This window comes from Salmo salar, chromosome ssa24, assembly GCF_905237065.1.
Source record: "Salmo salar chromosome ssa24, Ssal_v3.1, whole genome shotgun sequence".
NCBI lineage: Eukaryota > Metazoa > Chordata > Actinopteri > Salmoniformes > Salmonidae > Salmo > Salmo salar.
The window spans coordinates 25,168,553-25,191,028 of NC_059465.1; the positions used below are offsets into that span (position 1 = coordinate 25,168,553).

Sequence of the window (22,476 nt, forward strand, 5' to 3'; positions counted from 1 at the left end):
TACAGTAGTGAATGCATACATTTCATTTTTTTTTTCCCCATACTGGTCCCCCATGGGAATCAAACCCACAACCCTGGCGTTGCAAACACCATGCTCTACCAACTGAGCCACATGGGACATAAAGAATTCTGTAGTCCAGTACTGATAAAATACTGTAGCCTATTATGTGCATCATCTTAGATGCTTTCCTGTGAATATTCTTCTATTGCTTTCATTTATTGTGTTGGCTGTAAGTTAATACCATGGGGTGAGCGTTACTAGCTATCATATCTGCCAAGGAAGGAGCCATCTTCTCACCTCACTTGAACTAAATTACACCAAAAACGTTAAATAAATGAGTATTTACTTTTGTAAACTTAAGTGTTTATTTGTATTTACATGAATATATAATAATCTATAATTACACAAGAGAGGAAATAATATACAATGCATAACAAAATCTTTCTGTACAAACCAATAAATAATGCCAGGTCAACAAAGACATAAACAAAGACAATTCCATATAGTATGACATCTCAATATTTTGTTAATTCATTAGGAATAGAAAAACATGAGAGACAAGACACTGCAAACACACAAAGGTTTTAACTCAGTTATAATGGCAAAGGCGACAGATACTGCAAATCTGCAGAGGACCAGTCATTCCAGGCCAAGCAAAGCAAGCTCCAGTAATTATGAATAACACCACAAAACAATCAGTCAAGTGGAAGTAAACACAGCCACTTATGTAAAGCATAAATTATACTGAACCCATTCTTTGAAAAGAACCAAAGGACTGTTACTATTTAGGGAAGTGGTGCAGTTTCTCCAAGGGTAACCAGTAGTAACCGCACTGCCACCTAGGCTTGAACAGTGTATCTGAGGTTCTTAGAATGATGTTGTAGTGTTCAGAACATAACACTCAGAAATGGTAAACTCCCCTAGAAAATTCAAGTGATAGAGAAATGAAACAAATATTGTCTTTTGAGAGTGACAGGCCCCCTCATCTCTTTGGCACATATAGTGGTAATCCAGTTGTCTCCTTTTCTCCATGCCCTGAACACATTTCTACCACCACATGGACCTCTATCTATTCTCTGTCAGGGTTGACTTTTACTATTTCATTGTGTCATAATGGAGAGCGAGACAGAGAGAGAAGGGTCGTAATTCCTCTGCTCAGACGCTGCTGATGCATGACAGATCTTACAACGCTTAGATGGGTATTTTATGTGTCAGCTAACCAAATCATATGTTATAGCAATCTGGTTCCCAACTGCACAGCCAATGATGTGGCACGCAACCATTGATTGATACATGCAACGTCTGAGCAGAGGAACACAACCAATGTGTGTTCACAGTGTTCAGCATAGAAGGGAGCCAATCAGAGTGATCGGCAAAGACCCAATCACAGTGTAAGTAGCAAATTACAGTGACAAAGCACAGCAGAGACAACCAATCATTATGCTATGTATGTCCCAAAAGAACAGCCTCTTCTCCGCCCCTTCCAGGCCATGCATACAAGAGGTCTGGATAATCCCCATCACAGGGGAGTTTCCACCATATTGCTTTCCCCTACCTCTATGGTTCTATCATGGTCATCAAGGAAAGGACCGTTTTAAAAAGCCATTTAAAGGGGTTGGGACCAGCATGCAGCACTGAGCAATAAAGGCATGTAATGTCAGTGAAATGACAAACAACTTTTTGTCTGTATTTTCCATGACAAAAAACAACCACTGGCATGCTTGTAAGAATCTCAGAGTTTGTGTCATTACTCTCACTCTGTCTTTAAGATTGTAAGTAAGAAGAAGCTGGTGTGGGCTAGTGCACTGCTTTTTGTTGTGAGGCGAGGACTGTTACCTCCTCTTGCATGCATGGAGCAGAAATTGGGCAGCCATAAGGAGAATCATTGGCAGTTACAGATTATACATGATACCACTATCCCACTGTTAGTACAAAGATGTAAACCATTGTTTTCCATACAGAGATAGTCCAGTAGGGACGGGTGGTATGAAATGCTGTCATCGGAGAGTCCTAACGTCATGCCTGTCCTCACCCCCAAAAACGTTTGTAAAAAAATAAGGTGAATTATTGACCTTTTATAAAATGTACATTTAGCAGCTGCATAGCAAAGTAAAGAGTACCAAACAAATAGCCTAACTGTAATGGTAACATCATCAAACATAAAGGTCCATTGCAAAGTAATGCTGATATTATACTGTGTTGGTATTTTGTAAATATCTATCACTCCTCACTGTTTATCTGTTTTTTGTTTTACACCAACCCTCCGTAATCTTTGAAATGTTTCTATTGAGCATATTGAGCCCCACTGCAATGTCCTTCTTCCTTGTCCTGGTTATAACTCAATAAAACAAGATGTATGTCTCTTAACAGAGTGTATACTCCCCACACCTTGTTTTCTCTGAAATGATCACACACCTTGACCCATATTCAATATGGCAGTATCTGCATTCAACTCTTCAAACTTACAATGGACCACCTTTCCATCTATTCACAGTGGAAAAGTGCCACACTCCACCAGGATAGCACATCGGGTCTCTTTGTCCAGGTCTCTCTTGAAAATGTATTTTATCTCACGAGACTAACTTGGCTTAATAAATCTGGCCATCATTGTTCTCTGTGCCTTCCTCTATGCTCCTCAGTACAACATTTACCAACACCACTCTAATCACCACACAGTCAGAGAGAGTTTATAACGTGGCCATATGTACGCTATACACTCTCTATGATATTCCCTTTGTAAACACCACTGACACAAACTTAGGCACGAAGGGATAGGGACAGCACATTGTTAAGCTCCCCTTCATCAAGGCCTGAGCCAAGAAGACATCAGTCTGATACCGGTAATTGCTTTTCCTGCTTTGCTGCCTGCTTGTGATGCATGCAGACATGATTTGTTGTTGTTTTCCACTGGGCTCCGTCTCTAGTGTAGTTCTTAGATCCTTTAGCTTAGGTGGATTTAGAGGGCCTTAATCCATCAGACTGACAGCGAGCTGGGACACTCGTCCTCAGAAGATGCCTTTGGCGATTTTTAGGCCCTTCTGCTTCATGCGGGGCAGCGTGGAGCTGGCTACACTCTTGGCCCGGCCTTTCTTGGACAAGCCACGTTTCTTCAGCACAAAGTCATAGTTGGCGGTAGAGTTCATGGCATAGAAAACGTTGGCATTGTTTGGGATCCGCAGCTCTATGGTGAGAGGAGAGGTATATATTGTTAGTAAAAACATTTGTTTTTCATTTAAGTAATGAATAAATTAGGACACTATACAAGATGAATGGATTAGAGTCAGTCAGTTGTAAGAACAACACATTAATATACTATTAATGACAATCTATTTGAATTAAAATTAAAAGTATATTTTTTGGGAAAATGAAAATATGATATTACCTTTTTCTTCAGAGATTTTCTGCATCAACTCATAGTCCTCCGTTTTCTCTCGCTCCAGGTTGTGTTTCACCATGGCTTTGCTGATGACTGCTGGTGTCTTGTCCTGACTGGTCACCTGCAACAGGAGATGAACAATACCTTTTTTTGTTGACATTTAAAACTGATTTGCCTCTTCTCTGGCTCAGACATTGTTAATTGAATCAACCACCCACTGCTAACAATTTACATTTTGAATCTATTCATCTATATTAGCTTTCTCCTCCTCCTCTCCCTCTGTCTTACCAGGATGCTCTTGTACATGTTGCCGTTGTCCACGTCTAGGCTGACTCTGATGATGCAGCAGTCATCCACCTGCTGGTTGTAGAGGGGCAGTGAGAGTGTAGAGTAGCAGGACACGGCTGAGACGGACCGCTTGTGGGAGCGGGAGGCACCTGGGAGAGGAGTGGTGGAGGACACAGAGGAGGACGAGGCGCTGCTGGAGCCCGAACCAGAACCCATCCCTGAGGTGTCTAGAGAAGACAGGGAGGTGGACTCCCAAAACTAGAGCAAGCGAGAGAGAGAGAGAGAGAGAGAGAGAGAGAGAGAGAGAGAGAGAATGATTCCAACCATTTACAGTCCACAGAACAAACTCCTGTGTCTGCTATAAACAAATAGAATGTGGAATATGACAGTATATGAGTATGAATATGAGAATGAGAAACGGTTTGTAATATGATGAGAGTGCAGCATTAGTGTAAGGATCCCAGTGATATTCTGGGACTGGGAGAGGGGAAGTAGTGAGAGAGACAGTTAGAACAGAAAAACCCCAGTGATGAGAGAGATGGAAAGAGAAGGCTGGTGAGTGAAAGTACCGTGGAGTTGGGCTCACGAGTCTGGCTTTCTTTCCCCAAAGCAGAGACGGAATGTTTTACTGAGGATGTAGAGGTCTATAGAGGGAATCAGAGCCACAGTCAGCCACAAGTCAGACAGGTAAAGTAAGTACATGGGTCAGTGTCAATTCACATGGCCCTTATCACATAGCCCTTATCATCAACATGGCCCTTACAGAAGATGAATTCGAAGACATTGAAATGTCAGGACTGAAATTGCTGCAGTGATGCAGGAATTTCAGTATCTCAGGAAGAAAGAAAATCAAGGTGGATGTATGTGGCATGAATCATGATGAGATGCTTCTCTGGTGGGAGTGTTCTCCTCCCCCATGTGACCCTGGCCCTTCCTCCTTCTCACCTTTCTCTCGTGGGCATCCGGAGAGTCAGACAGGAAGCTGGCGTTGACATCTTCCAGGTCAGAGCCACTGGAGCCAGCTGAGGTGACGCTGAGGGTGTCCCCACTATCACCTCCCCCTCTCTGGTACGGTCTGATGTGGGACTGGTCAAACAACTTGGAATGGGAGCTTCCTGCACTGCTGCAGCTGGCCTCAGTTAACTGGCGACTGGAGAAAAAGGGAAACACATGGAGACGTATGCGAACAGGGCCCCATAAAAACATCATGAACTGTACACAGTGAAAAACTGTATGCTCAAAATAAAAATGTAATTATTATTAATTTGCAACTATAATAAACATAGGCATAGTGTGAAAAGTTATCTATACAATATGGGTCTTACTCGCTCCAGCGTTTCATGATGCCGCCGTTTTTCTTGGCTCTGGTAGTATTGCTGGATGACTCTGACAGTGGTTCAATCTCACAGGACAGAGTGTAGCTATGGGAAAAAGGCATGGAAATAACAACACTGTATGCCCATACATTTCATTATTTTAATTTACATTTCATAAAAATCTTTAGGCCTCTCCTCACCTCTCTGCCTCACTGAGTCTCTCCACTCCTGAGAACCACTCCCTGAAGAAGCTGTCCTGGGTGAAACTGTAGTTGTTGGATGCCAGCTGCAGCAGCTTAATCTGAGCTATCACCTCAAACTCCTGTAGAGAAGGGGCGGGGAGTGAGTCTCCAGCCAATCATAGCCACAATGCCGGCGATGTCTCCCTGTTTATCAACGCCTATTTATCAGTAGCATGTAAGAATTTAATTTACCTTTCGTCGCTTCTCAAAGTTGATGAGTCCACTCTGGAATAGAGAACAAATAATAATTAGATGTGAACAGAGACTAAACAAGTAGACTGAAGAGGCTACATGATCCAGAGATAGATAGAGATAGACTCTCACCTCTGTGTAATCTTTCATAGCTGTGTCCATCATGACCAGGTCAGTGAGGAAGGTGCCCAGGTAAGGAATGGTCCCCTGCATCACCCCCTATGACAGAGACATAGTCAGAGAGAAGTTTGATAAGAGCGCAGTGACCACAGGCTCCATGAGCAATAACAATGCTCTCATTTCACCACTAGATGGTGCTATGAACCCAATAACAGCACTCAAGTATACCTGGCATAAAGTGGGTGAAGTTGGTATTTCATGATAAATTATTTAACTCAAAAAAGATCTAGACTCACCAAGTCTCTCTGCTGTTGGTGTCTCCTCTGCGCTCGTTTAGGGTTGATTTCCAGGGTGGCAAATTTGGAGGTGCCCTCCTGCAGAGAGAGAGGATACTCTGGTTTTACAAAACAATCCCTAGAACAGTGCAAAAACTAGTTTGAAACACAACTAGTAATGGCCATGATTACACTTTCAGAAGAGTAGACATACAGGGCTAAACTAATTCACTAATGTATGGCTGAGAGGGTGCAGGAAGGGCTACAGCTGAGTTAGCTCTAATGTTTCTGTGAATGATACAAAACAGGGAAATTCTTTACCCAACCTAACCAGAGTTTGCAGTCCTACACAGGCCTGGTTGGGCTGGCCCAGATAGATTAAGCAATAGTGGAATGTAGGAAAAGAGGTAAGTGGGACAACGCCTTGGAATTTCCCTTACAGACTCATGCATCATCAGGGTGGGGCTCTTTTCTGTACCTGCCATCTGCCTACGACATCAGCTGGGATTCCCTCTGAGCAAGCACAGGTTTCCTCAACTCATAGCCAAAAACCCCAAGCTTCAATATTAGGGCCAATTCAAATACCTGTCTTAAAGCCTAGGAATGTGGATAGCCATTCCTGTTGGAGAAACCCTCTGCTTTTTGCAGTCATATTTCACTATTTAACCAGTGAAAGAATATGCTGCAAGTTAAAGAGTAACTTGTGCAAAATTGGCATAACAACGGCGAGGGCACTTCCTATTTCTTTGTGCAGGAATGTATTCAGGTGAGCAGATTAAATATGTTTCTCTTGGAGGATTCAGATATAACCAAACATGTTGTCTGCTATCTAATCCTATGTGGTCTTAATCAAAGAGAATCTGATCTGTCTCTAGTCCTGACAGAAGCACTGAGCCTCATGTTGAACGAGTAAAATATTCATGACTACTGCCACAGCCTACATTGCTGGTGACACACTTCTACAGGCATGCAGTTACGCATATCAAGTCCTCTCAAACCACACTCACACTGATACTTGCACTTGTGGATCTCATACATTTTAGAGAGAACACTACAAGATAAGATTCTATACTGTGTTGTACAACTCATGATGAAGGATGAGTGAGCTAGCATCTGAGAGGAGACAAGGTGTTAGCTAGCTTGTCTATTTATGTTCTGGTTGCTATGGAGACCCCGCTGTATAGATCGAGAGGAGAGTCTATAGAGCAGTAACGGGTCAGCCAGCCATATTTCCTGTCAACTACTAGTTTTCAAAACCACTTTTCACATACCCACTTCCTGTTTTCAAACGCAGTTCATGTCTTAAAGATCTATTAGCTGCTGAGTAACATTCAGGTCAATTATGCGCACAATGGTCTCCAACACAACACATTCAATATAAGAGGCAGGTGGAAAAAGCCAAAACTAACACAGGGACATTTTTACACACACATAGAGTAACGTGTGGGACGACATGTAGGTCATTTGTACCAACTATTGTCTCCACATCCACTTACACATATTGGGCAGGAGGAAAAGGTCTACACAAACACAGACACATTGTACCACATACACAACAGCCCACAGTAGTTTGTACAAACCCATTACACAGATTCCAGGCTCCTGTAAGTTACATTCAGGAGTATGGTTTTTCCCTCTGATCATTGACCCACCTTGACCAGCAGCTCTCGGCTTAGAGAGTAGTTGTTGTCATCTGAGAAGATCTCTGACAGCTCACGGAAGGTGCGGAAATTCTCTCTGTTGGCAGAATGAAGTCAAAAGGTGAACCTTACATCTCAGGGGCAAAGACAAACATAAACTACCACTGCAAAAGACCTCCAAATAACAACGAAATGTTAACTTCTACCATCAACCCAACCAAAGACCCACGGCACTAATGATGTTTTTCTTGAACATGTAACCTGGCCATGAAAACTCCCTGGTCCAATTTATAATCCAATAGTAAACCCTCCAAACCGAGGCCTCAGTCACTGATCCCGTCTCACCTGGACACCTCATCCCATGTCCTCTTGAGTCGGTGGAGAGAGTTACACTGCAGGCCAGAGAGGATAGCTCGCAGGGACGAGAAGTTCTTGAGGATACGACATTCCTAAACACAGCAGAAAGAACCCACAGAGTGAGAAAAACAGCATGACCAATCATCCACAACTGAAACTAACTGCTGAGTGATTGACCCAGAGAGTGGGTCTGATGCCTTACCCTGGCCACCTCTATCCAGCGCTCCACCAGTCTAGCCCGCTGGGTGGGTTTCAGACAGGGGTTGCTCAGGCAGGTGGTGATGACACAGTTGGTGACACAGTTGAACTGGGCCACTGTGGCCCGAATGGTGGGGGCCAGGTGTTCCTTCCCCTTCTTATCCCGCTGGGACCAGATGCCCCCCAGGCAATGGTAAGGGACCACCTTCTTGAACAGATCCTACAGGGTGAGGTCAGAGGTGGGTGTAAGGGTGAGTAAGGGTGAGCACAAAGCACAACGCAAGAGCAGCTAAAATTGAAGTTACTTGAAATCGAGCAGTTAATTAAAATTGGGGGGGGTCTCACCGCATCCATGAGTGTGAACTGCTCGGCAACCATGATGGGGTCAAAGAACAAGAAGTTCAGGGCAGGAAGCTCGTCTTCAAAGCCACTCTCTTCCTGCGTGGCGAAGGGACAGCCAATGTGCTCCACTGTAAAGAAAACACAGATGAGCTAATAATCAGACTGCCTAAAGTACTGTCTATAGTTCAGTACAGGCCCTTAACACTTCAAGCATAAACAGCATCCCCATCATGTCTGATATCACTGAGACACAGACAAGCCCCAGTTGAACCCTATCCTGGCTCTCACCGTCGAGGTCGGGCTCACACTGCTGCCTACGGTGCAAGAGGGCCAGCAGGTTGCGCGCGCGGCGCTCCAGGTCGGAGCCAGGGAAGTGGTGGTGCAGGTAGGACATCAGGTGGTGTAGACAGCTATACTGTGGAGGGCTCCAGAAGTCCTCTGAGTACTGGTCCAGCCACGCTCCCAGGATGGACGACACAGTGCTGCAGGACACAAGCCAGTAGGGAAGAGGCAGGGAATGAGGAGACGTACAGATGACAGAGAGGGAAGAGTGTATGGTACAGTACATGTGTGTACACTGTGCACACAAAAAACAAACATCAAAATGATTGATAATGCTGGTCTCCCCAGACACTTACTTTCTGAGCTCTGTGCTGTCATCCTGAGTGTGTCTGTGTACATCTATCCCAGGTTGGTTCTGTAGATTGGCATACCTAAGACATGAAGGACACATCTGTCAGCATTACACTGTGCATAGTATGTTTTTGTATTTATGTGCTTACGTGTGTACACATGCATGTGCGGTTCTAGCTTCATGGCCGTCTCTGTACCTGTTGAGTAGGAGGTCCAGCACCTCCTTGGTGGTGGCGAAGGAGCGGTAGGTGCAGAGGAAGATGGTGACGTAGGTGGAGTCCTTCCCCCTGAACGCAGACACCATGTATTCCACCAGCCTCTCCAGCGTACCAGCCTTTATGGTGCGTACTTTACACGTCTCATACAGGCTGAGAGCAGAGTCTGTCTCCACGCCCAGCCATCGCTGTCCCTTACTGGCCGACTGGTGCAACTGTACCTTCCTCAGGGTGATGGTGAAGACTGCCCCCTCTTCCACCTCCTCTCCGATCTCCTGTGTCGAGTTCTACAGGAAAAATAAGACAAAGAGATGTAAGGGTCTGTCTGAAAAACATATACAAACATCGGCCCTTCCCTCCCTCCCTACATGTGTGGCTATGAATAACAATACTGTTACATCAAACAGAGGTTGCTAGATACACAGCCCAACAACACAGGCTAAAGCCCATGCTTTACAAACAAGGAATTAACAGAAGCTGCTTCCTCAATGAAAGAGGGGTCTGTACCAAACAGTTCGTGGTTGTTGGTTGTTGTCACCATTCCTTTTTTCTCCAGCTCTCCAACACAGAATGATATGGACAGTAATGGTATATTCGAGGACTTTACAGTGAGCATCCCAGCCACTTGACCCAGAAAGCCAAACAACATCGGTTTGACGACTGCTGCTTCCTCAGTGGGGTAGTGGTATGTACACTAATCAAGCATGACACAGGCATCAGTCATACACCTACTTATGCATCTGTAGCACATTATTCATCAGAACCTTTTGGTAGCTAGATATACAGCAGCACCTCCAAAATACTTTCGCTGTTAGTCATAGCCTACTCTCACCTTCAATCACACAGCCACTCTGTTTTGCTTGGTTTCCATGGAGCTGAGCAGAGATTCAAATCCAGTTTGAGTGCTATATTACTAACACTCTATTTTAGAACAGAGGAGTTTACTGTACGTGGTTATAAATCATTTGTAACATGTTTGTATGGCTGTGTTTGAAAGCAGGCGCTGAGCACACAGGCCTTGGACTTCACAGTGAGAGTAGCCCTTATCAGCTGAGCACACAGATACTGCTGGCCTATCAATCTAAACCCAATGGAACACAGCCCTGTTCTTGACATAAGGCCAATCTTTCTCTCTCTATGTTAATGGCACAAGGCCTAAGACAACTCAAATCAGACCTATTCAGATCCACCAGTTCTTGAATTAAAAAAAATCTAATTATATATAAGATTATATATAGATTAAAGGGTTGTAGATAACATTTGGACTGTGTGTGAATGTATACTGTGGTGACCTGTGGCAGCCTGTGGCCTGGCCATGCCACACAGGACCTATTTACAACTGTGGAAAGTCAGGGAACTCTCAGAGGCTTTCAGAGACCAGGTTACCATGGAAACCAGGGGGAACTCCCAAAGACCCAAAGGAACAGGGCATAAGTAGGGCCAGGAAACAGACATACATGCGAGAACGGCTTCCCCCATTAAGCCTTGACCAGTCATATCCCTCTCTGCCTGAATCATAGCTTAGTCATCAGACAGAGATTGCATGGGGAGCCCTGGTAACACATACACAATAGTAGTATGCCTTTCATGGTCTTAATTCCACGTGTCTGTAGTTCTCACGCAAAAATAGACACCGACAAACACACATACACATACAATATACAACATTTGATTCAGGTAAACTAAAAAATAACTTTGTCACCAACCATCTTGTTGACAGACTTTTATTATTCTGGTTAATATTATGTGAGTACTCGACTCATTCATATGATGATTTTATCAAGTGTAGAAATTCTACTTCAGTAGATGTTTTATTAAGTGTTGGATCTTAAGTTGATTTTATCAACAACAACAAAAAAGTGTTTTATTTATTTCACCTTTATTTAACCAAGTAGGCCAGTTGAGAACAAGTTCTCATGTACAACTGCGACACGGCCAAGATAAAGCAAAGCTGTGCGACAAAAAACAACAACACAGAGTATGGGATAAACAAAAGTACAGTCAATAACAATAGAAAACTCTATATACAGTGTGTGCAAATGGAGTTAGGAGGTAAGGCAATAAATAGACCATAGTAGCGAAGTAATTACAATTCAGCAAATTAACACTGGAGTGATAGATGTGCAGATGATGATGTACAAGTAGAAATACTGGCGTACAAAATAGCAAAAAATAAATAAAAACAATATGGGGATGAGGTAGGTAGTTGGATGGGCTATTTACAGATGGGCTATGTACAGCTGCAACGATCGCTAAGCTGCTCAGATAGCTGATGCTTAAAGTTAGTGAAGTAGATATAAGTCTCCAAAGTCAGCGATTTTTGCAATTCGTTCCAGTCATTGGTAGCAGAGAACTGGAAGGAAAGGCGGCCAAAGGAGGTGTTGGCTTTGGGGATGACCAGTGAGATATACCTGCTGGAGCGCATGCTACGGGTGGGTGTTGTTATGGTGACCAGTGAGCTGAGATAAGGCGGAGCTTTACTTAGCAAAGACTTATAGATGACCTGGAGCCAGTGGGTCTGGTGACGAATATGTAGCGAGGGGCAGCCGACGAGAGCATACAGGTCGCAGTGGTGGGTGGTATATGGGGCTTTGGTGACAAACCGGATGGCACTGTGATAGACTGCATCCAGTTTGCTGAGTAGAGTGTTGGAGACTATTTTGTAAATGACATCGCCGAAGTCGAGGATCGGTAGGATAGTCAGTTTTACGAGGGTATGTTTGGCAGCGTGAGTGAAGGAGGCTTTGTTGCGAAATAGGAAGCCGATTCTAGATTTCATTTTGGATTGGAGATGCTTAATATGAGTCTGGAAGGAGAGTTTACAGTCTAGCCAGACACCTAGGTATTTGTAGTTGTCCACATATTCTGAGTTAGAACAGTCCAGAGTAGTGATGCTAGTCGGGCAGGCGGGTGCGGGCAGCGATCGGTTGAAGAGCATGCATATAGTTTTACTAGCGTTTAAGAGCAGTTGGAGGCCACGGAAGGAGTGTTGTATGGCATTGAAGCTTGTTTGGAGGATTGTTAACACAGTGTCCAAAGAAGGGCCAGATGTATACAGAATGTTGTCGTCTGCGTAGAGGTGGATCAAGGAATCACCCGCAGCAAGAGCGACATCATTGATATTTAGAGAGAAAAGAGTCGGCCCAAGAATTTGACCCTGTGGCACCCCCATAGAGACTGCCAGAGGTCCGGACAACAGGCCCTCCGATTTGACACACTGAACTCTATCTGAGAAGTAGTTGGTGTACCAGGCGAGGCAGTCATTTGAGAAACCAAGGCTGTTGAGTCTGCTGATAACTGTTGAGTCTGCCGATAATTGTTGATAGGCCTACTTGAGTAGATGTTTTATTAAGTGTTGGATCTTAAGGTGATTTTATCAAGTGTTGATAGGGCTACTTGAGTAGATGTTTTATTAAGTGTTGGATCTTAAGGTGATTTTATCAAGTGTTGATAGGGCTACTTGAGTAGATGTTTTATTAAATGTTGGATCTTAAGGTGATTTTATCAAGTGTTGTACTTGAGCACACACTAATAGTGGCACCATACATTCTAATAAATAAACTTCCTTATTATGAAAATAAAAACCAAGACATTGACAAACAGGTCCTGCGCTTTCATGAGAGAGTGATGATTAAGCGAGATACTAGACAATAGTGGGAAATCCCTATAAGGAAGAAAGGAAAGGAGCCTCACACAAGGAAGAACTAAAGTCCACCAAGTCATGCAGTTTATCAGAAAGCGAAATTCAACTGGAAAGTCCGTCAAAAACGAAGGAATAAAAACTAGCCTGTAATGGACTGGCTGAGGACCTCTCCGTAACCACAACAACTACACCATTTGAATGGGTTCCGTTTCACAAGATCACTTTTTATGCAAGACTGCATCAGAATAAAAACTTCTATGGGGAACTTCCTCTATCAAAGCATGTCAACAATGAGTGGGCATATTAATGGTCTCATCTATGTATTGTACATCCCATCCATAAAAAGAATCTATCTGGAACATGTGTTAGATTCAGTCAGTTAGAAGGCTTATGAATAGCATGTACAGAAGCTGTAGCCACAATGACCACATTAACAAAGCACTGATCTTTGGACTCTGAGCTTGTGTCAACAGAGACATCCATCCTTCAGTCATCAGTGGACAGATGATCAGTTCTATATATGTGCCTGAATAGACAATGTCACATGGCACAATAACAGCTAATGCAAATGCACATAGTATCGCTATAACCATCTACTTTTCATAATTGTATTTCAGTAGTGTGTTGATAGCGTTGGCTATTTGGAAACTGTTGGCCAATTCACAACTGGTTTGATAATAATCACAATCTCCTCCAGCTGTTCAGGGAAGGCCACATAGAAAGTCCCCACCAGAAAGAGATGCTCCAAAATAGAGTACACAGCACAAACAATACACAACACAAACAATAGTGAAGTCCAACAGTGGCCCTCCAGCACAGGCAGCAGCTTCCTCTCACACACAACGACTGTAGAATGCCAATGAGATCGTGGACCGCTTAGGATCCCTTTATCTGGAGCAGAATTGTAACTTTAAACCAAAAATATACGCAAACTTTGCAGAAAATGTCCCATAGGCATCAATTTATGATTTGCACAAAACTTAGTAATGCAAGTGTAAACTGATTGAGCTTTTAGTAATTAGGAATGCAAGAGTGCATTATCTTCTTGACTTCCACATTCTCTTTTGAGTGCCACACTGTAAGATTTATTTTTTATATGTGAATTTAGATCAGGAGCTGTATCCACTAAACTTAGATTTTGAGTAGTCAGACAAACCTAATAAGTCCAAGACTACCACTTATTTGGTATTATTAAGTCTAGAGAATTTGGAATAAAGTTATTTTCCATGCTTCAGGCCGAAACATTCCACCCACTGTCTGTTTCTCTCATTCAACCTCCCTGAACCTCAGTGCTCAGTGCTCTCACTCACTCTCTCTCTTTCTAGCCCTCGCAGTTCTTTCTCTCCCTCTTTCTATCCCTCGCTCTTCTTTCTTTCTCCATTTTAATGATCTACAACAACAAAAGCTCTTCTGTGTCTGTTTCTACAAATCCACCTCCAGTTTCTTGTTACAGGACTCAGTTAAGAAGCTTCCGCCTGCAGTCTTCAGGATAAGATCCAACAAACAAAGGTCTCCTTAACATCAGCAAGACGTTTCTAGACCATTTCCAAACACACACCCCCCCCCCCACACACACACACACAAAACAACAACAAAGTATGTAATTCACTAGTTAGAGGGAGAGTATGATTTGCTATTGACATATTTCTTTGACAAAATAATATGTCCAATATGCTCACAACCGCATAAGTGGAAATACACTTTAATTCCTAATATTTCCTAATATTTTCATTATTGCATGATTAACAATAAAACGTTTTGATCTGAACAGGCTTTTGGTCCTTCGTATTTTATCAAGGAGAATTTGTGCCAGTTCCACCAGTTTAATCTCTTGGATTGCCCTAATAAACTCATACCCCTAAATAAACTATTAGCTATAGAGTGCAGTACTTTATCATCATAACAGTGTATTTGTAACGAGTTCGCTGAGAGTCGGGAAGCAAGTTCAGGGAGTGAGTAGTTAAATAAATAAAATGAACACAAAACACAAACAACGCACCGACATGAAAACAGAGTCAATAACACCTGAGGAAAGAACCAAGGGGAGTGACAGATATAGGGAAGATAATCAAGGAGGTGATGGAGTCCAGGTGAGTGTCATGAGGCGCAGGGGCGCGAGACGATGGCGACAGGTGTGCGGGATAATCAGCAGCCTGATGACCTAGAGGCCGGAGAGGGAGTATACGTGACAATATTAGCTAGATGACTACGCTTCATGGCTATTGGAATAGGGCCTGAGGACACACGTATAGAGTGATGACAGAGTGGATCCTCCTCACTGCCCTTGGTGGTACCACTACCAGTCATTTAATCTTTCAGAAGACAGAGTGACCATAACACTATCAATCTTATGTCAACAAGCCTGTGACACAGCACTACTGAGATAGACCAAATGATGCTATATCTACAGTCTCTTACTGCTTCAGATCAAGGATAGCTGTCGTGGGGTTACAGGGGCCCTAAAGCGATCAATGACCATTGGCAGAAGTGTCACATTAATTGCAGTGTCCTGAGTTTCTTTATACACAACTGAACCATTGAATCCCAATACTGTACATCACCATACATCCTCAGCTGAAGGAGAAGAATGGCTGTGATTGTAGAGGCAGCTCCTAGCCCAATGAAAGAGGGGGATTAAGCATCAAGTAATTGTGTTACTAGAGAGGATTAGATTAGAGGAGAGAGCGAGAGAGAAATGTAGGAGTGGAGCCTGAATTGCCCTCTCTAAGCATGTGACATGTATAAATGAAGGAAACATACTGTCTTTAATAATAAAAAAATCGAATAAAAAATACAAATAACATCGTCTGAGTTCCAGCCTTTAGTTTCGCAAGCTTGGTGAAAATAAAGGCATATTTTATTCTTCAGAAGGTTAGTGAACATATTTAAAACATTGACAGACAGTGGTGTTATTGAAAACACACACACATACACATACAGGGTGTGCATAAGAATGCACTTTCCCAGAATTACCGATGTTTTGCCTGGCAAATCTTGATCTGATGTAACAACTAACCGAATAGCCAAGCCAACATCAACTCACTTACTTACTTTTCCAACATTCAAAGTCACTGTATCAATTGCGCTCTTGCCCTCATCTGATTCCATGTGATCGAAGGAGGCATTATGTAAGGCCAACCAATTTGATTAGTCATCCACATTGCCTTATTTGCTGCAACGTCTCAGTGAATGACAACTGCTAAAGGAACCGACCCACTTTATAATATGTGCTGAAGTATATGTGCTTCTTTACTCTTTCCCCACATGCCTATAAGGCCAATACTGAGCATCAGCAGATAGTAAATTAAAACCAACATATTCCACTCTTTGGACCTTCCTAGATAATTGAAATGTGTCCTTATGGAATGGGTAGTAGGCTACAGGACACTCCGGACACATTTCTAGAGAGCATGATACCAACCATATAAAAACTCTGCCACATCACTATGAACTTCAGTAGGCCTAAATTCTTTACATTTCAATAAGACACAAATCACTAGGCAACTATCACACCAAATGTTCAGTTTAGTGACACACTAGCTATAGGACATAAGCCTAAAATACTGTCTCAGTATTGATGGAGAATTCTTTACGCACAGTTCACCAACTTACCTCAAATAGTGGTAGGTCAGGGTCCAAATGTGTGAAACTGTTAAGGACCACCGGGCTTTCGTCCTCGCCAACCTCCAGCTTTACGCCATCCCAAATATTGCGCACCTTCCATGTTCCAGCATCGAACATCTCATCGAGGTATCCCGAGTTGATGCTTTGCGCATCAGAGCACATCCCCATAAAGTGGACCATTAGTAACGGATACGATTATGGCAGTCAATAGATGTGACAACCTTTCTTTGTCGTATATCCATAGTTACGTCTGCTGATAGGCTACAATACATTTCATTTTACCAGAGGACCACACAGTAAAACGTGAAGTACAGAGACGAAGCTGGCTACTGTAGAGTGCTAAAGGCAGGCGCCTCGACCTACTGTACTTAGAAATGCATGACTCATTGCGGAATGTTACTCATAGCTCCTCCTCCTTTCTTACGGTACTCGTCCCTCTGTCAATGTTGTTACTATTAGGTCGCTGTGGAAACCGTTTCCAGATAAGGTATGTTCAAGACTGAAATATTGGTCCTGTTAAAACGTTTCCAATGCAGATATCCATACAGACAAGAGGTATTAGACATCACCCCAGTAGAAACAGAAAAAGGATAGAAAAAACTAAAGCGTAGGCTATAATCCACTAAAACCTTAGAATAAATCTAATGAATAAAAAAACGCATCTGTGTTACAATTGGATGGACCATAGTCAGTGAACCACCGTGAGGGCAATTCCCTGGGAATTAGTGAGTAGAACAGCATAATTAAACGCTGGGGTATTATAATATATATATATATATATATACGTTCATATACAGCAAACACATAACAATAATAATAACAATAAACATTACCGAACACGAGCTCTTTAATCTCACCCCCTCAGCCACTCTCAGCCCATCCCACCTATCACCGTAGACCGCCCTCGTTTGATGTCCATGTGCCATATATTTTTGAATTGTGATGTTGTACATTCATTTTGAACCTTTCTAATCGCATAGTATCCACAGATTGTGAGCTAAAGATGAAAACCTTTCCAACGAGTGTTATTATATAATTGATCGATTGACTGTGGTTTTCCAAATCCCCCAACACTGTTTGTAAGGTTCATTTTAAGTGAATGTTTTTTAACCATTCCTGAACCTGTGACCAGAAACAAGCTACATAGGGGCATTACCAGAATAAATGATTTAGTGATTCTGTCTCTTGCAAGCAAAATCTACAGAGCTGAGATGGTTGTATGCCCATATATATATAGCATTCTGTTGGTGGCAAGAATTTTGTATAATAATTGAAATGGAAAAACTCGGAAGTGTCGAAATTAGTTTTTGTATCAGTTCATATACCATATGCCACGGAATCGAAAATCTCTTTACATTTCTTTTGCAACCTTTATGGCACAGCTGTCAACATCTTTGTCCTCAAATGAAACTGTTATATTTTTCTATTTATGCCTATCCATTTCAGCCAATTTATATCTTTAATATATGGCAGACAAGTTCCCTACCTTCTTCCACTTCCCTCCTCCATTTTTGTGGTAATTCTGCAATCAGTTGGTTGTAATTTTGGATTGAGCAGACATTCCCATAAACACTGAATAAAAATAGTGTCTGTGACATAACTCCACCATTTCTATTAATAATATCTTTAATAAATACAATACCATCTATCCATAAAGAATGTTTTTTTTTTACAATCAATATATTCGAATTTAAGCATAATATTTGTTATGTATTTTCTGGAGGATTAAATTGAAATTGTAACCAGCTTTGTATGGCTTGTTTAAGAAATGGAGATACTTTAAAATACGTTTAATTTTCAATTAGTCGGAAATGAGAAGTTGTAATCTGTATAAAGGCAAAAAGGCCATTTTTGAAGACAGGATGAGCCTTTCTTGGGTATTATTACTGCTCAATTATTATTTTTCCTATTACCTGGAGGTGAGGCGTCAACTATAGCATTCAATACTTTTCGCATTTTTGAAAACAGCTGCTTATATCACAAGGATGACACGTTTGCAGTTCAAACGAATGGTATCATTGGTGTTATTTATGTCTCTTATATTCTGTGGATGAGTGCCCATGTCATCTCCAACATTGACTGGACAGACCATTTTGCTGGTATTTCTCTTGAGTGACACTCCCCTCTACTGGTCAGAATTGGAACACACTTGGAACCTCTTGAGAACCAAGCTTTACCACAAGACATTGCAAAATACAATATTCAACAACATAGAAAGAAAAAAAGAAAAACAGGTGTGAATGTGAATTGGTTCATTCGCATCTGCTTCAACAACAGGGTGTGTTTTCCCCAATACATTCCTGAGCCCTCATTTTCTCCCCTTTCCCAGCATTCAGCAGCACAAAATACAGATTCCCAGTGCTGCTACGCTTCAAATTCACAAATCTCTCCCTGAACAGCTGTATGGGATGAGGAGATACAGAAAGACAGAGAAATAGAGAGAGAGAGAGAGAGAGAGAGAGAGAGAGAGAGAGAGAGAGATGGAAATGGAAAGTTGTCAGCCTGTAGGTGCAAGCAGTTGGTGGCAATCAATGCAATGTAATTACTCTGCTACCTTTTACCCTGCGATGATTTAACAACAGTCCACCCTATTCCATTTGTCAGGCTTCCTTCTGGAATCAACAAATAACAGTGTTGTTCTACTATGGCTCTGGCAAATACCCCAACATGATTTACTACTCTCTCAGGAGAGGGACTTCATCCACACACGCACGCACACATACAAAACACACAAACTTTGCACACTCTACCTTAATTGAAATCATGTGAGTTTTCTGACATTTTCAGCCAACCAACACACTCAACCCAGTGACCACAATTCCTGAGGTTGCCATGGCAAAAAGGTTCCCATTATCCATAATTCAACAAGAATTAGCAAGCATAAATGAATCCACCTTGAAAGGCTTGCATTGTCATCAGCAAATCTACATGGTGGTATCTGTTGACTAGGAAACTTGAATGATTTCGCTGCAATCTGCTGCTCATCAAATTGCTGTTGGGCAACTCCATGGTAACAGAATGATGGCACCAACAGCAAAAACCTTCAATCTGTTACCAAACTTTGCATCTGCACTGTTCTTTAAGTAAATGTGTTTTTGTCAAATGTTCAGTGCAAATTCTAAAACATTGTCATTGTGCACAGAATTCGATGGTTTATTTAACTTTGTAATCATTGGTTTTTGCTTGGTATAAATTTGAATGTGAAAAATCTTTGTCTCAGCATCAATCTGTTACTGTGGAATTGCCCTGTTGCCGATAATTCTAAGATCCACAGCTTCAGACCTGTGCCATAGTGGGTCAGGGCCAGGCAACACAGGCCATGGTGTTTTCAGTCGCAGGTCAGTGTTACATGAGTTCAGTCCTTGACCGCTCGTCTCATGACAAGCCCCTGTGAGCTAACAGACCCAGAGAGACAGGTCTCACCATATAACAACAGGCCTTTATATCACCAGACAGACTGTTTTAACCATGAATCATGTGCAAGCTATTCAGAAGAAAGAAAAATAATGCTAGTTGATCACAACAATTCTCTGCGTGAGTTAATTGAGAGGAGACCCTGGCCTTAACCTTTTCCTTTTTATGACACTTGTCATTGTGTTTTTGGCCACTGGGCTCACCTCAGGTTGTGCAATTGTACTATCTGTTACTACTAACCTATAACTACAAAATACAGAAGTATGAGCATATCGGACTTACAGTGCCTTCAGAAAGTATTCATACCTCTTGACTTATTCCACATTTTGTTGTGTTACAACCTGAATTCAAAATAGATTAAATATATGTTTTTTCTCACCCACCTACACACAAAACCACATAACAACAAAGTAAAAATATGTTTTTAGAATTTTTCACAGATTTATTGAAAATCAAAATGAAATATCTCATTTGTATTCACACCCCTGAATCAATCAAAACACGTTAGAATCACCTTTGCCAGTGATTACAGCTGTCAGTCTTTCTAGTTTAGTCTCTAAGAGCTTTTCACACCTGGATTGTATAATATTTGTACATTATTCTTTAAAAAATTATTCAAGCGCCGTCAAGTTGGTTGTTGATCATTGCTAGGCATCCATTTTCAAGCTGATTTAAATCAAAACTGTAACTAGGCCACTCAGGAACATTCAATGTCGTCTTGGTAAGCAACTCCAGTGTATTTCACCTTGTGTTTTAGGTTATTGTCCTGCTGAAACGTGAACTTGTCTCCCAGTGTCTGTTGGAAAGCAGACTAAACCAGGTTTTTCTCTAGGATTTTGCCTGTGCTTAGCTCTATTCCGTTTCTTTTTAGCCTAAAAATGTTTCCTAGTCGATGACAAGCATACCCATAACATGATGCAGCCACCACCATGCTTGAAAATATGAAGAGTGGTACTCAGTGATGTGTTGTGTTGGATTTGCCCCAAACATAACGCTTTGTATTCAGGACATACATATATATTTTTGCAGTTTTACTTTAGTGCCTTATTGTAAACAGGATGCATGTTTTGGAATATTTTGTATTTTTTATTCTGTACAGTCTTCCTTCTTTTCACTCTGTCAGTTAGGTTAGTATTGTGGAGTAACTATGTTGTTGACCCATCCTCAATTTTCTCCAATCACAGCCATTAAACTCTGTAACTGTTTTAAAGTCACCATTGGCCTCATGGTGAGATCCCTAAAAACATAATTCCACTTTGACATTATGGGGTATTGTGTGTAGTCCAGTGACACAAAATCTCAATTTAATCCATTTTAAATGCAGGCTGTAACACAACAAAATGTGGAAAAAGTCAAGGTGTGAATACTTTCTTTAGACACTGTAGAATAGAGTCAACAAAGCCAAGCTATTGGATAATATGCCACTGTCAAATGTGAGGAACACACACATATGCACACACGCACATGCTCAGGCTCAATAAAAGCATGTATAACATGGTAAAAGAAGCTAAGTAAAAAAATATCAGATATCAAAGAAACTCACATTTCCCGGCGTAATATTAAGTGTATCAGAGTTGATGCCTACCTGTCTGTCTACCTCTCTGTGTCTCACAGTAATGAAGGCAGCCTGGCACATAGACTGAGTCCTACAGCAGCCTCCACTCCTCAGCAGTCCACAGGTCCACTGAGCCCACATCACTGCTTCCCTCAGAACCAGGAGATAACACTGGAGATGAAACCGGAACGGGACGAGCAGGGCTCAGAGTTCACCCTCCCCTCGCTCCCCACCCCAGTCACAGATTGGGTGACCACTTCAGGCCCACCCCAGTGGGTGTTTACTTAAACAGCTGTGTCAACACGCACAGAACAATAAAACATTAACTTCTACTCAAAAATAATAGGGATTCCAAAAAGCCTGTTAATAGCTTGTAAGAGTGAATACACTGTCCCTATGTTCAGCTGCACAAACCTTAACAAACTTTGCACTTTATTTCTCTGAACAGAAAAGGAAAATGAAATCACTGGCATCATGTTACCCTGAAATTCCCAGGGGTATTCCCATTCAACTAACGTTGTGACTCACTCATTTGTGAGGCAAGATCTATACAAAAGCTATTAGGCCTAACAAAATATGATTATGACAATTCTATATTGGCATCAGAAAATCAACTAATGGATTGACAAATGTAGACATGTTAGATTTCAGCTAAACCGAAAGCAAAAATGGTCAGCATAAGCAGTTAAACCAAAAGTAGTGCCACTGCCAACACAAGTACAGCTTCTTTATGCTGGAGTACGTATAGTTCGAACTATAAGTTACAGGTGTTTTTGTGGTGAATCTCTGATAAAGGTTACAGAGCCTAGTTTTATGGGGCGTTATGCGAACTAGAAGCTGAACAAAAAAGTCCACTAAGTCACAGAGCTATAGCTCTTAGAGGAACTTCCCCCTGACAGACAGAGAGGTGGCTCCTAAAGAAACCTTCCATTCAAACACAGTGAAATAACTCCAGCGAACCACAGCCCTCCTGACAGAAAGAGGCTGCTCTTATGAACGGCTGGATTTATTGCTTGCCATTATTTCAAGCAGCTGCTAGCCCATTC

The 22,476-nt window shown here is 42.0% G+C and overlaps 1 protein-coding gene across 5 annotated transcripts in view; it reads right to left on the minus strand.

The window, feature by feature from the left end:
* Positions 1-335: 335 nt before the first annotated feature.
* Positions 336-22,476, minus strand: part of LOC106585456 (ral guanine nucleotide dissociation stimulator) — a 29,176-nt gene continuing 7,035 nt past the window's right edge. For 2 of the 5 annotated variants that reach the window (XM_014171680.2, XM_014171679.2), the window contains exons 2-18: positions 9,177-9,481; positions 8,985-9,059; positions 8,635-8,828; positions 8,350-8,474; positions 8,009-8,224; positions 7,795-7,898; positions 7,462-7,546; positions 5,831-5,908; positions 5,547-5,633; positions 5,415-5,447; positions 5,181-5,302; positions 4,990-5,085; positions 4,610-4,814; positions 4,234-4,308; positions 3,665-3,922; positions 3,383-3,497; positions 336-3,181 (exon numbers count right to left, since the gene is read on the minus strand). In XM_014171680.2, the coding sequence (XP_014027155.1) occupies positions 3,006-3,181; positions 3,383-3,497; positions 3,665-3,922; positions 4,234-4,308; positions 4,610-4,814; positions 4,990-5,085; positions 5,181-5,302; positions 5,415-5,447; positions 5,547-5,633; positions 5,831-5,908; positions 7,462-7,546; positions 7,795-7,898; positions 8,009-8,224; positions 8,350-8,474; positions 8,635-8,828; positions 8,985-9,059; positions 9,177-9,481 (2,349 nt within the window). In that variant the 3' untranslated portion in view covers positions 336-3,005. Of the gene's footprint in view, positions 3,182-3,382; positions 3,498-3,664; positions 3,923-4,233; positions 4,309-4,609; positions 4,815-4,989; positions 5,086-5,180; positions 5,303-5,414; positions 5,448-5,546; positions 5,634-5,830; positions 5,909-7,461; positions 7,547-7,794; positions 7,899-8,008; positions 8,225-8,349; positions 8,475-8,634; positions 8,829-8,984; positions 9,060-9,176; positions 9,482-16,449; positions 16,839-21,460; positions 21,613-22,476 lie in introns of those variants that run through there. The other 3 variants (XM_014171678.2, XM_014171676.2, XM_014171677.2) reach the window with 3 other exon arrangements.